This window comes from Ascaphus truei, chromosome 5 (assembly GCF_040206685.1).
Source record: "Ascaphus truei isolate aAscTru1 chromosome 5, aAscTru1.hap1, whole genome shotgun sequence".
NCBI lineage: Eukaryota > Metazoa > Chordata > Amphibia > Anura > Ascaphidae > Ascaphus > Ascaphus truei.
The window spans coordinates 26,685,344-26,699,438 of NC_134487.1; the positions used below are offsets into that span (position 1 = coordinate 26,685,344).

The 14,095-nt window shown below is 41.9% G+C and overlaps 1 protein-coding gene across 2 annotated transcripts in view; it reads left to right on the forward strand.

The window, feature by feature from the left end:
- Positions 1–12,440, forward strand: part of HSPA14 (heat shock protein family A (Hsp70) member 14) — a 21,095-nt gene extending 8,655 nt beyond the window's left edge. Inside the window, exons 5-15 of one of the 2 annotated variants that reach the window (XR_012801600.1) lie at positions 47–152; positions 241–331; positions 1,560–1,664; positions 2,759–2,920; positions 3,656–3,811; positions 4,906–5,008; positions 5,444–5,659; positions 7,768–7,941; positions 9,603–9,673; positions 11,784–11,947; positions 12,071–12,155. Coding sequence is in view for 1 of the 2 variants with exons in the window: in XM_075599534.1 (XP_075455649.1) it covers positions 47–152; positions 241–331; positions 1,560–1,664; positions 2,759–2,920; positions 3,656–3,811; positions 4,906–5,008; positions 5,444–5,659; positions 7,768–7,941; positions 9,603–9,673; positions 12,071–12,149 (1,263 nt within the window). In the remaining variant the exon portion in view is untranslated. Of the gene's footprint in view, positions 1–46; positions 153–240; positions 332–1,559; positions 1,665–2,758; positions 2,921–3,655; positions 3,812–4,905; positions 5,009–5,443; positions 5,660–7,767; positions 7,942–9,602; positions 9,674–11,783; positions 11,948–12,070 lie in introns of both variants that reach the window. The other variant, XM_075599534.1, reaches the window with a different exon arrangement.
- The last annotated feature ends 1,655 nt before the right edge of the window (positions 12,441–14,095 follow it).

Consider the following 14,095-nt stretch of genomic DNA (forward strand, 5'->3'; position numbering starts at 1 on the left):
CAGAAACCAGATCTTCCGTTTTTATATTTCTTTGGTTTCTTTCCAGATTGTTGAAAAGGGAGGAAAGCCCCGGTATGAAATGGATACTGGGGAGCATCTCAAGTTTGTAAGCCCCGAAGATGTCGCAAAGCTAATCTTCAGCAAAATGAAAGGTACATTTATCACACACGTCTGAATTTGGGGTTTCATTTCTGTGCTGTACTTGTAGGTCATCGCTTGTCTTTTCTCATTGCTGCACAGAAACTGCCCAGTCTGCTTTGGGGTCTGATGTCAATGACGTGGTCATCACGGTTCCTTTTGACTTTGGAGAGAGTCAAAAAAAATCTCTTGGGTAAGATGGTCTTAATTTGATGACAATAATGCTAACGAGGATGCTTTTTTTTCTGTATGTGGTTTACGCCATTAAGAAGTGTATTAACATTTTTCTGCCTATTGATACCGGTCTTAAGTGTAACGCAGAGAAACCCCAATATTTACTGCACGGCTAACTATGCACAACCTCAAACACAAGAAGGGCAAATCTCTACCTTTGTGACCGTACCCGTTTATTATTATTATTATTATTATTATTATTATTATAGTATAGAGCGCAACACCCTCCCATGATCACCATGCATACATCGCTAACGCTGGCTCTGTGACTCCAATTCTAGCAATCTCCTGGCCTTGTAAATCCATCAGGCAGTTACTCTTATTTTCTGTCTGCAAATAACCGAAATAAGACTAAAATATGGAATACCAGTTACTCGTTTCCCTCCTCCCACATATGTTCAATTGCTTGTTTCAGCACATTGTTAAACAACTTGGTTTACAAATCAGTTCCAGCTACTGGATGGATTCACTCCACACATTTACCTCTCAAAGTCAAAACAAATCACAAATCAGTGGTGTCTGGCCCTCTACTTGAAAAATATTGGAATAGCAAGTTTATTGCTGGCTTATGAACGTTGTTTCTATAAATAGTCAAAAATTAATTTTATTAAAATAATACTTGGGGCCTAATTCTATGTAGGCAAAAATGGCCCTTCAGGTTGAAGATCCCCATTATAGGTCTATGGGGGAGATTTGGCTGAAAATGGCCACTTCAGCGTATATATGGAATCACCTTCTTTAGAATAAAGTACCATTTTTGAATTATTGGATTTAAGACGTATTTCCTGCAAGCTGCTTTTCAGAAAAATAATAAAATGTTTCCCTTTGTAAAATCCTGCTTTTGTTATATGGGTTCTTTTCTATCTCTCCGTGTAAGTCAGCGCTGAAGGCTGCTCCCCGATGTGTTTTATGTTCAGAGTTGCTATTTTAGTATGTTTTCCACATAAGGATGAGCAAGACTTGGTAAGTGCGCTGGTCCTCTGCATTGCTGCTGGAGGGGCAATGTGTTACAGGCTGTCTCCTCCGGCCAGTAACCGGATAATAACACTTGAAGTCGCCAATAATAGACACGTGTAAGAATGTGCTTTTACATGTCTTTCCACAAACACCGTGATTGTTGCTCTTTTCAATATCATGCAGGAGTTTAGAAAGACACCCGTAGCTACATGTTTCTCTTTGACTTGCAGAGAAGCAGCAGCGGCCTCTGGATTTAACATTTTGCGTATGGTTCATGAACCATCTGCAGCTCTCTTGGCTTATGGCATCGGCCAAGACTCGCCCGCTGGTAAAAGGTAGGCGTCCTCTTGTGTCTCGTATACTTATTATAATATTATTATTATTTGTAAAGCACAGTGCGGTACAATGGGGGTACAAATATGGACCAGCCGATTCAAAGAGGTAATGAGGGCCCTGCTCGTTTAACACATTGGGTGTCAAATAGAGGCGGATTTGGTATACGGTCTAGGACATTTGGCTGCGGATGTTTGATGACTGTGGCTAAATGACCACTGGTGCCGACCGCTCCGCCGCCAAGGTAAGTCACTAACCTTATCCCATAACCCAGGGGGGGCACATGATTTTTCTGGGGGGCGCGGCGGCTGCAGAGGCCCCGCGCTCTTCCCTACTGCATTTAAATGCAGTGCCGGGGGATCGCGTGAGGCCTCTGCAGTGTCTCCTACCTTTCTTAGGCGATGCGTCGCCATGGCAACGTGGCGTCAGACGCCGTGGGACACGTGACCCTGCATGCCACTTGACACCAGATTTTAGGTAAAGGGGGGGTGGGGGGCGCAAACACTGGCAGGCAGGGGTGCGCAGCTCACAAAGTTTGCGCACCCCTGCCTTAACCTAAACCCCCCTATTGTTAACCCATAATAATACTACCTTATCCTAAAAACCTTACCCTAAAACACTTTACCCGTAATGCTAAAATGCCTAAAAGGAGCGGCCTACCCTAAAAGGAACCTTCTCATCGGTGGCTGAGGGTTCCCCTGCGGCTAAACGCTGGAGGGAAGTCTGTCGCGGCGGGATGGCTGCGGCCAAATATCCCATTCCGTTTGTATCGGATAGTTGTATTAGATCTAACAATGTGTATACATGTTTGTGGCACCAGATATGCACGTAGCATGTTACAGGAAGTTACAATAAGTGCACCAAACCTAAAAGCGCACAGTGGTTCAAATGAATCCCTGTCCCAAAGAGCTTGCACTCTTGAATACATAGTGCACAGGTCCTATTTAATTGAACTGATAAACTGGCTTTTTGGCTCGATGCTTAATCTGACTGGTGCAGTTCAGTGCAACACAGCCTGTTGGCCAACAAGAACACCTAAATCTATTGTCCTGGGTAACACTGGAGAGTCTCACAAAATCTTCTTGTTTCATTGCAGCAATGTTTTGGTCTACAAATTGGGAGGAACGTCCCTGTCCGTCACCATGATGGATGTTAACAGCGGAATATATCGTGTTCTTGCTACGAGGACATATGATGATATTGGTGGCGTGTGTTTCACCGAAGCCTTAGCACAACATTTAGCTTCTGAGTTTCAGAGGTAAGATAGTACTCCTGCATTATTAAAATAATGTATGTATGTATGTCTTTATTTATATAGCGCCTTTAATGTACATAGCGCTTCACAGCAGTAATACACGTGACAATCATATAAATAACTACAAATAACAGATCATGGGAATAAGTGCTTCAGATATAAAAGAAATTGTGAAAGAGGAGTCCCTGCTTCGATGAGCTTACAATCTAATTGGTAGGGAGAATGTACAGAGACAGTACGAGGGCATTCAGGTAAATGCGTGTGCAGGGGGCTGAGCTTTATGTATTGTGTATAGTATTCGCCACGGTGCTACTCATATGCTTCTTTAAGCAAGTGGGTCTTAATGTGGGTCTTTAAGGTGGATAGAGAGGGTGCTAGTTGGGTATTGAGGGAGAGGGCATTCCAGAGGTGTGGGGCAGTCAGTGAGAGAGGTATAACCATTTTTGTTTGTATCCTATACAGTTTCCATATAAGCAAAAACAACATCAGGTATATGTATATCTCCATATCCAACAACTGTTTTACTAAACATTAAATTACATATATTAAATTATAAAAAATTCAATCATACACAAAAAGAAAAACGTGTATTTATCTATAATTTGTAAGGCATCTTGTATGTGTTCCAGTGAAAGAAGTTGCTGATTAGCTACTAATGCAGTTTGAAACACTTATTTTCTGGGGTGAACAAGTTTTTTTTTTTTTTTAAATCTGGTGTTGTATTTTTACCGCTGTCAGGTCCTACAAACACGATATAAAAGGGAACGCCCGTGCCATGATGAAGCTGATGAACAGTGCTGATGATGCTAAGCATGCCTTGTCCACCTTGGGAGGCTCTAACTGCTTTGTAGATTCTTTGTATGAAGGCACAGACTTTGACTGCAACGTGTCTAGGTAGGTCAGGTTTAGTGAAACGAGCCGCCACGTATGAAAATACATTTCTCTGTATGAGTACTTCTGCAACTCGCTTATTTCAATATTCGTATACAGGAAAGCTAAAATAAGCTCCTAATCCGTATGAGGATAGAGATGATTGGATCGGTAAGAGATTTTAGTAGATTATGTTGTACAAGGCATAGAAGTATGTAGATCAGCGGTGTGCAAACTTCTGTTGCTGCGCCCCCCCTGCATCCAGTCCCCCGGTGCTCACGCCCCCTTACCTTTCTGTGGGCATCAGTGGAGTCATGTGACGCATTGACATGGCGACTGCCGTCAAATTACGCCACTGGGTCATGTGATATCACGTGTTGCCATGCCAACGTGTCATCTGAAGGCGGCTGAACCTCTGTACGTTCAGTTGCAGAGATCTCGCGATTCCCCCAGCATTTAATTTAAATGCCTTGAAGAAGAGCGCGGGGCCTCTGCAACCGCCACGCTCCCCCCACCCCCATATGAAAATCCTGCGCACCCCTGTTGTAGATTACAACCTACAAAATATCTAATGCATTAGGGCTAGTATGGTAACTTTAATATAGTTATACATGACAATAATCCTCATCACAGTTGCTGCAAACATTAGTGGATCATATCCGCTGAATATCTGAATAGGATTTCAGCAAAATATTTTTTTTTACCCTGTTGGGATTTCTTGAGTATTGTACATGTTTTATTTTTGTATTTTATTTAAAAAGATCAGACCTGTTCACGCAGAACAATTCCCTAAACGGCTATTGGTAATATGGATTTCAGTCTGTGTGCATCTCCCCATGCTGGGTGCAGGGAATAAGTAACAGTGTCTGTCCTGCCCTGTGGGTCTCGACTCTCCCAGAAGCTTTCACTGCTGCCACTGTTAGAAAAATGGGACCAATTTTGTCTGACTTTCTATTGGCTTTTCTTATGTTCTTAGTGGTGGAACTGATTGTGTTGGATGGAGTTTTTGCACTGCAGGTTTTGCCATCCATTGGAATATGCAATATGAGCAACCGCATAACACACGTGTTGCAAATAATGCGCGTCTCTCGTTGTTTCTCGTTTTGTTTTTCTTGTAGAGCCCGTTTTGAACTTATCTGCTCTTCACTTTTTAATCAGTGCATTGACCCAATCAAAAAACTGCTGGAACAAGTTGGTTTCACAGCCACTGATGTAAATCAGGTGAGAAAAAAAAAGTGTATGATTTTTACATACATTTACTTTTTTTTATGCTGTAAAAAAAAGAAAATCATGGACACAGATGCTTTTTCTCCATGAGATTGTAATATAACACAATAACCTGTCCATTTTGTGGCATATTAATTCCTCCTTTACGTGCAAATGGAAAATGTGAAAAATATTTTTTTGTTTTGTAAAAGTAATACAAATAATACATCTAAAATGGCTACTGTGATTGTCTCATCTGTACTGTAATTGCATTCTAATTTATGAAGGAAAGCTGTCCTTGTTTATCAAAGTTTAATTGAGCAACATATTTTATTTTCTATAAAACCATACATTTCCAGAAGGACTTTAGTGTTTGATTATTTTGTACCCTACAATACCTACATATACTGTACACGTGGTGGTAGCTTGTTGGTTTTCGGTGCCTTGTAGGTGGTGTTGTGTGGGGGGTCCGCTCGCATGCCCAAGCTGCAGCAGTTAATAAAAGACGTGTTCCCGGAAGTTGAACTGCTGAACACCATTCCACCCGATGAGGTCATTCCTATAGGTGCTGCCATAGAAGCAGGAATTCTACTGGGGAAAGATGACCTATCCATAGAGTTGGACACCCTAACTATTGAGTGCTGTGCCAAAGACATATTAGTGAAAGTAAGTTACCCCAACATGTGCAGGTATTAAACGATTTGAAAACAAAGCACGACTCTCCCCCCATTTCTCTCCTGCGCTGGAGGGTCCTGCAGTGTTATCCTGTGTCGTTTGTGTTTCTGATCTAAAGTAGTAGAATTATCAAGTTGGTTCTTGCGTCCGAGGAAAAATTCATTTTACTGTCCTAGATTTTCTCTGGGGGAATCAAAATAGTCTTTCACTTGGATAACTCGCCCAATTCAACTGGCTTCCTTACAAAGGTTTACTCTGCCTCACCCTGAATGTTTGTTTGTGGCCTGAACATTTTCAGTAAGGTCACTGGTTCTTATGCGATTATTCAGTTGCTGTTCTCTTAGCGATTTGGCTAATAATGTTCTCTGTAACTGTTATGCAAACAGGACAAAGGGAAAGCATAGGTAGTGACACTTGGGCTGGGATTTATCAAAGCGAGATGGGGAGTAGCGCACCCAGAATGGGCACGATAACCAGTATCTTGCTTTAATACATTCCGACATAAGGGCCTTATTCTATGAAGTACCAATCCTAAGAAAAGACATTATGGAACTAGAGAGAGTGCAGAGGAGAGCCACCAAATTAATAAAGGGGATGGACAATCCAACTTATGAGGAGAGGCTAGCTAAATTAGATTTATTTACTTTAGAAAAGAGGCGTCTAAGAGGGGATATGATAACTATATACAAATATATTCGGGGACAATACAAGGAGCTTTCAAAAGAACTATTCATCCCACGAGCAGTACAAAGGACTCGGGGCCATCCCTTAAGGCTGGAGGAAAGGCGATTTCACCAGCAACAAAGGAAAGGGTTCTTTACAGTAAGGGCAGTTAAAATGTGGAATTCATTACCCATGGAGACTGTGATGGCAGATACAATAGATTTGTTCAAAAAAAGGTTGGACATCTTTTTAGATAGGAAAGGTATACAGGGATATACCAAATAAGTATACATGGGAAGGATGTTGATCCAGGGATTAATCCGATTGCCAATTCTTGGAGTCAGGAAGGAATTTATTTTTCCCCTTATGAGATATCATTGGATGATAGGTCACTGGGGTTTTTTGTTTGCCTTCCTCTGGATCAATAAGTAAGTATAGATATAGGATAAAGTATCTGTTGGCTAAATTTAGCATAGGTTGAACATCTTTTTAGATAGGAAAGGTATACAGGGATATACCAAATAAATATACATGGGAAGGATGTTGATCCAGGGATTAATCCGATTGCCAATTCTTGGAGTCAGGAAGGAATTTATTTTTCACCTTATGAGATATCATTGGATGATATGACTCTGGGGTTTTTTGTTTGCCTTCCTCTGGATCAATAAGTAAGTATAGATATAGGATAAAGTATCTGTTGGCTAAATTTAGCATAGGTTGAACTTGATGGACGTACGTCTTTTTTCAACCTCATCTACTATGTAACTATGTAAGTACAACAGCGCGGATCCAGCAGTACTCCGTGGAAACCCCTGTTGACTTGATTGTGACTTTCTGTGCGGTAGCGCTGATTCCGTGTTATCACACTTTATAGGATAAATCCCTGTGGAAGAGGAGGTTCCATCAGCTTTCTTGATGTCAAAAATGACACAAGGACTGTAAAATCCCTCTAAAGACACGTGGTCATTAGCGAAGGGAAAAATAAAACCCATTTGCATTTAAAAGCAGCAAAACACGTAGCACTGCGCACATAATTTTTCTTGTTGTTCCAGGTTTTGAAGCAGGGGGTCTCCTGTGCTGAACTGTGTTTCAGCTCCAAGTGCCCCCTGCTTCCAGAGATACCCACATAGTGGGTGCTGGTATCTGTAGCGTTTTTTAAATGCTCCGGTCACGCGGGCCAATAAGAAGCTGCAATGAATGAGGTCATGACTTCTTATCGGCCCACGTGACGTGGAACATTTCGTTAGGCACACGGGCTCCCTGACTGCAGAGATACCGGCGCCCCCTGTGGAGGTATGTCTGGATTACAGGGGGTCCCTGGAGCTGGAATTAACGATGTTGCATTTGTCAACACACATTGGTCCAACAATAGCCATAGTTCCAGGTATCGTCCGCCTCTCATTGTATTCAATATTTATTTTGATTTTTTTTCTCAGGAAGTAGATGCCTCCGGGGCCGACCAATTCACTGTGCTGCTGCCGTCCGGCACCCCGCTGCCTGCGCGAAGACAGCACTCCCTGCAGGCCTCGGGAAGCATTTCCTCCGTGTGTCTAGAGCTGTACGAGGCTGTTGGGAAATCCACTGTATCTGACGAATGTAAATTTGCACAGGTAAACTATAGCCCTTAGTGCAGAGGTTTTTAAAGCTGCATTTAATCAGTCGGTCTCGTCCTGGAAATGATCATTTTGGGTTTATAGCAACATTAAGCAATGCCGTGTGAACCCTTCCACAAATCGGAAGGGTCCCTTTTTGCATGGGTGTTGACATTCATTATAGATGAAATCCTGCTCAGAGAATGACAAAATATTCAATAATTAAGAGAAAGTGCAGCATGCCTTGTGTATAGGGGCTTGGAAATAAATGTATGCTAAGTCCATTTGTTGGATTGATTTCCAGGATAAAATTGTAATGAAAATCTTTGTTTCGCTCCTATAACGTACCTTTAATTTTTGGTCTTCAGAGGGGTCAGCGGAGCATTAATGTAACTTTCCCTGGATGGGGAATTATTTAACACTATGTTGGCATGCAGCACTGCTCTGTAGAGATGGGTAACACATAAAGATTAGAGCCAATGTTGTAGTGGTTTTTCTGTTCCTGGAAAGTCCCCAGTACTTAGTTGTCTTAAAGTAGCAACCATTGCATCAGGATACAGTACTGTTTTATTTATGCCATCACTGCTATTGCTAGACCATCTGGGGGCTATTGAAATGAGGATACGACAGTGTCGGGGGCACCTTGTAATGCAAGACCTGTAGTACATGTACCAGGATAGCTTGTGTGGTAGAGCGCTTATCCAGTGAGATACGAATATCTCAACAAAAATGTGGCTGTTTAGGTGAAGACAGGATAGAGTAACTTCATATTACAGAGTGGAAGACCATATATAGTAAGTAGTGTTAAGCCTTAAAACGGATGTGTAAACTGTGGGTGGGAGGGGCACAAGATATTTTAAGGAGGTGCTTGGGCGGTGGGAGAAGAGTACAGAGGACTGGCAGGGAAGGACAGCCGGGGAGGAGCTCGCCCCAGTGGTTCGACCCCGATGTCTTTACTGACTTCTGGTGTCTGCTGCTGCTACAGCGTGCTTCTTTTCGGCCATCCTCTGCAGCCCTGCTTCGCTCCTGCCATCCAACTCCTCTGCCGTCCTCCGTCGTCCCCTCCTGCGCTCTGTCCTCCTCTCCTGCGCTCGTCCTGCATGAAGGAGGAGAAACATTGCAGTCAGTATTATCTTGTACTACTACACAGATTTATTTAATAAAAACATATAAAATGTGTCATGTTTTAAAAATGTTGAAAGGTGCGAGTATTTTTACGTATTTGTATTCACATCTATATTGTATAACGATAAAGTGTGTTTTTTTTTTTTTTAAATGTGATTTGGATTACATCAGGCAGTCGGGGCATGACGAATATCACTGATGAAAAGGGGGACTCGATGTAAAATGTTTGCTCACCCCTTCCTTAAGGAACCTTATGGCCCTAACGGAGCAGGATTTAGTCAGAATGTAGCAAAAGATAAACAGAAATATTCCACTCAACCAAACATTGCTCGTAACAGATGGTTTTGCAGTCTGTTCTCTTCATAATCTCCGTCTGTTCTCTTCATAATCTCCGTCTGTTCTCTTCATAATCTCCGTCTGTTCTCTTCATAATCTCCGTCTGTTCTCTTCATAATCTCCGTCTGTTCTCTTCATAATCTCCGTCTGTTCTCTTCATAATCTCCGTCTGTTCTGGGAACGATGTGTTTTACCTCGTGGAATTCTTCTCTTTACAGATTGTACTCAAGGATTTGCAAAAGAAAGACAGCGGCGTCCATGACATATTAACCGTTCTAACCATGAAGAGGTAAATAAATACAACTTCCCTACAGGTGCCAATATAACCAGGACCCCCGACCGTGGTAGAGCAAAGGAACTGCCCATATTTTCCATTTCTCCAGATATATTCAAAGCCATTTTTTTGAGGATTCAGCCGTTTTAATTTAAATATATTTAATCATGAGCGAGATTTCTAGTTATCTTTGGCATGCTTTTTTTATTTTGCTCTTTTCTTCATCCAAACTTCTCCCTTCAAGTAACACAAATCTGTTATAGTTATCAAATGTCCCTGACTTGCCCCAGTCATGACTGATCTCAACATTTTCACCATGATAACGATCTTAATAAATTTATCGGGATAAAGATATATATCGCAGTAAATTTGTTAAAATAAGTGTGGAGTGGGTAAGAGTTTCTTTACTTCAATCGTTTAGTCATGATCATTTTTGGATGAGTACCAGTACCTTTTTGTCCTCAAATGAGGTGACTTCAAGGTGATTTCATGCAGTTTTGTGTGTTCCCTCCAGGAGAAGTGTTTATGGTATCAAATTGGTTACTTACAGGTCATTTTAGTGTATACCCACTCCGTTGTACAGTTGTTTGTAGGAGTTCATAAGGATTTGAGTGACAAGTTTTCGCCTACTTTGGAGCACCCATCTCCCCCATACTCCAATTTGTTAAAATAAGTCTGAAAATCTAGTAAATCTAAATAAAAATGCATTTATTTTGAGAACAGATTTTGTATAGATTTACTAGAGCAAAGAAACCTTCATTCCCAAACACTTTCCAAGTCGGGCACTTCACCTTTTCTCACCTACACTGTTTCCATCACTCCTCATCCCATCACTCGCCTGCACTGCTCACATCACCCCAACATATCACCCTCAATCATTCACTCCTCATCCCATCACTCTCACCCGAGATACTCACATTTAAAAACACTTTTCACTTATAAAATGTTAGATATATTAAACAGGTTTTCCGACAAAAATGTTTGAATTCATTTTTAACATTTCATAAAGGGCGAGAGTGATGGAAGCAGTGTAAGTAAGAAGGTGAAGTGCAAGTATGGAAGGGGGGTAGGGGGAGTTAGAGGAAGTGGTTAAGTGCCACAAGAGGAGGATGTGTGGGGGAAAGGCATCTGTGTGGAAGGGGGTGTCAAGTCCGGGGGGAACAGGAAGGGGTTAAGTGTCCTAGGGGGGAGAGGAACGGGTTAAAGGTCCCATGGTAGGGAAGTGGTTAATGGTCCCATGGGGTAGGTGGGTAGAGGTTAAGTGCCTCTGGTGGGAAATATTAATGAAAGTGAAGAGTGGAGTTCCTACCTTTCACTGCTTCCTCTGCTCTCACTTGCTCTCTCCCCTCCACCCCCCCCCCCACCCCCCCCACCCCTCCATGCTGCCTGAAGCTCCTCCCCGGGCAGAGACAGTGCAGCTTCAAAGCTGCTCTCACTGCACCGACACTTCAGATTTACAAGTTCCTATCTTTTACCATCTCGTCTTTCCCTCTCTTTTCTCAAAAGGTGTACCTGGGGGTCTCAAGTCAGATTTTCCATAATAGTTGTTCACTGCACTATCATGACTGATTAAGATTTGTTCTTGATCCCATTCTAGTAACAACTTCTCCCTCCTTCCCCTTCTTTTTACATAATGTTAACGTTGCTTTTCTTTGTACCCATGTACAAATACAGTTTAAACCAGTAGTGTTTTATCCGGTGGATGAGGCTACACTATAAACCCTTGTTTTAAAAAATAAAATAAAAAACTCATTTATTTTCACGCTGTTGCGATTGGCAAAACGTAGCTAACACAGTCTAATTTATACATGGCCAGATAAATACTGATACAGCTCAACCCCGTTATAACGTGATCCGCTGCAACGCGAATCAGCTTATAACGCGATGTAAGCGTGGCTCCAAATTTTTGTATATATGAATACTTTACAACACGATTATTGGTATCTTAAATACTTTATTGTACAACGCATACCATTGGACATTATTTCTAAAGCGATCTGCTTATAACGCGATGTGATTCTTTGGACGCCAAGCACAGCGTTATAAGGGGGTTGAGCTGTAATAGTTATTTTGATTTAGTCAAGATTTGTAATTCTTATCATTTTTGCTCTGTTAATCCTTTTAGTGGCAGACGTCTCTGCATTGCAACAACTTCTGCTGTAATTGTACTGTATATTGTTTGCTGGCTTTTAAGCAGCATTAAGTTTAAGACCGTTTGAGGATCTAGAAGGATGTGCATCTCTTGTAGACAATGTCAGAACACAACTGAGCTCCTATAGAACCACTGAGGTTTGATATCCCTTGTTATTGGGTCAGCTTGTGAAACTGGGTTACAGGAATCCTTGACCCTAAAGGATTTAAACGGCTGTGTAGGTGGGAATTTGATATATATTTTTTCTTTCCATTCTTTAGGGACGGATCATTACATGTAACTTGCACGGACCAAGACACGGGGAAGTCTGAAATGATCACTGTTGACGAGGCCTCATAGGGTTTAGTATAGCAAACCACGAGCCACATGGAGATAACGCATCCGTAGCCAGTACAGTAGTTCCGGCTGTCCCGTCAGCAGCCGTTTTGAGATTGACAATTACACCTTTTATTACCAGCCTGTATGGTGAGAGTTTGAAGGATTTGTTTGGCAGGGCTGAATCTAACCCACGTGTTCGTTCACCAGTGTCCCAAAATCTGTCAGGCGCATGTTATGTCTGAATACGATGAAACGCCTGATATTTGTTTTTGTCAAAGTTAAGTAAACGGCCAAATCCACTTTCTGATGCTCGCTGCTGTGTGGTGTTTGATTATTTTTTTTGCAGTGAAGATGTGATCTCCTTTGCTGCAGTAAGAGGTTACACAGCCGTGTGCTGTAGAACCTTATTGTAGCCAAGGAATAAAAAGTCCCTGAACATTATAAAGTATAGGTACCACTTAAGATACGGGCAGACTGGGAGGGCCAGATCATTCTGAGCTGTTGTCAAATTCTAAATATTGGCGTTGCAAAGAAGTAAAAGCACTGAGCCTTTAAATGCCTCTTTTTGTTTTTTTTAATTATTTCAACATTTGTTTCATGGTTGTAGGACTTGTAGGAACTCTGGATATTTAGAACAAAAAAAGCCTAATGTAAAAAAAGCACAATGACAAAATGTCAGTAAAGTGCAGAGCTTGGTTTTATTATACGAGATACTTGCATGGTGAGGTACCTCTTTGCTGTTTAAAGATCCTGTGTCATGCAGGCCGATGGGAAGCCGCAGAGGCATACGTTGCCGCTTCCTATTGGACAGAGGGACCCTTAAATCTCTATTGGGCGTCCAGCCACGGCTGCTACCGGCAGCCCCTTCTGAGGTATCTTGGGAAGCGGGGGGTTCCCGGAGCTGAAATGAATGCGGTTCAGCTCCGGAGACCCCCTGCTTCAAACATTGTAAAAAAAGCAAAACCAGTTGTAATGGTTCTTCAAGTCCCAAATCCTCATGATTTACTGTAGGGCAGCAATCCCTCCTACTCAAATGCATTTTTCCTTTTAATTACAGGGTCCGTACCGGGTATGTGGGTAACAGCAGGCGTGCACTATTTACGTTTATTTTCTTTATCTCCAGGGATCCCCTCGGGTTCCTAAAATGTGTACCTTTCCATGTGCCAGTGTTTCTGCTCCCCGGGCCAATAGGTTGTCTGAGGCATCGGAGAGCATAACATTGCAGCTTCCTATTGGATGATTCCAGCTGCCATCTTTGACTTTACTTTCATTTTGCCATACAAAATATTGGAAATAGGGGGCCCTGGAACTAAGAATAGTGTAGGTTTGTTCTAAAGGACCCTCAATTCCTAATCTGCAAAAATGGTGGGATTGCTGCTTTTTAAGTAATTGTTAAGTGTTTGAGAAAATGTTGAGGTTGCGTGTTTTTTGCTACTTCACCATCAAGATCTATATTGCGAAGAGGAATTGTGATTTATAAAAATTCTCATAAGGTTGAACGGTTGCTACAGATTCAGGATGATTATTTTTTTTTTTTTTTTTAAGTCATTTTTGTGGGGACCTAGTACATTTAATTTGCCTTTTTAAAATAAATGCAACACTGACCTGCATCATAGGAAATTGATATGCCTAGCAAGTTAAACTTACCAAATTAATACATAAAACAAAATTTAAACAAGAAACAGACCTGGTAATCTAGGTTTGCAAAGTACCTAAATTACATTTGACATTAAACAGATTGTTAAACCATTGGTGGGCAACAGGCAGCCTTGGGGCTGAATGCTGCCCTCGGGGGTATCACCTGCGGCCCCCAACAATTACCTGCCCCAGCAACCTGCTCTACCCAGAGGGAGTTTGGGACATTGAAACCCCTGGTTGTTGCCTCTCACCGCTCCCTCAGCTTCTTAATGACTCCCCTCCTATGCTAATCACTAGTTCCCAGTGTAAGGAGGGAATTGGGAGAGTAG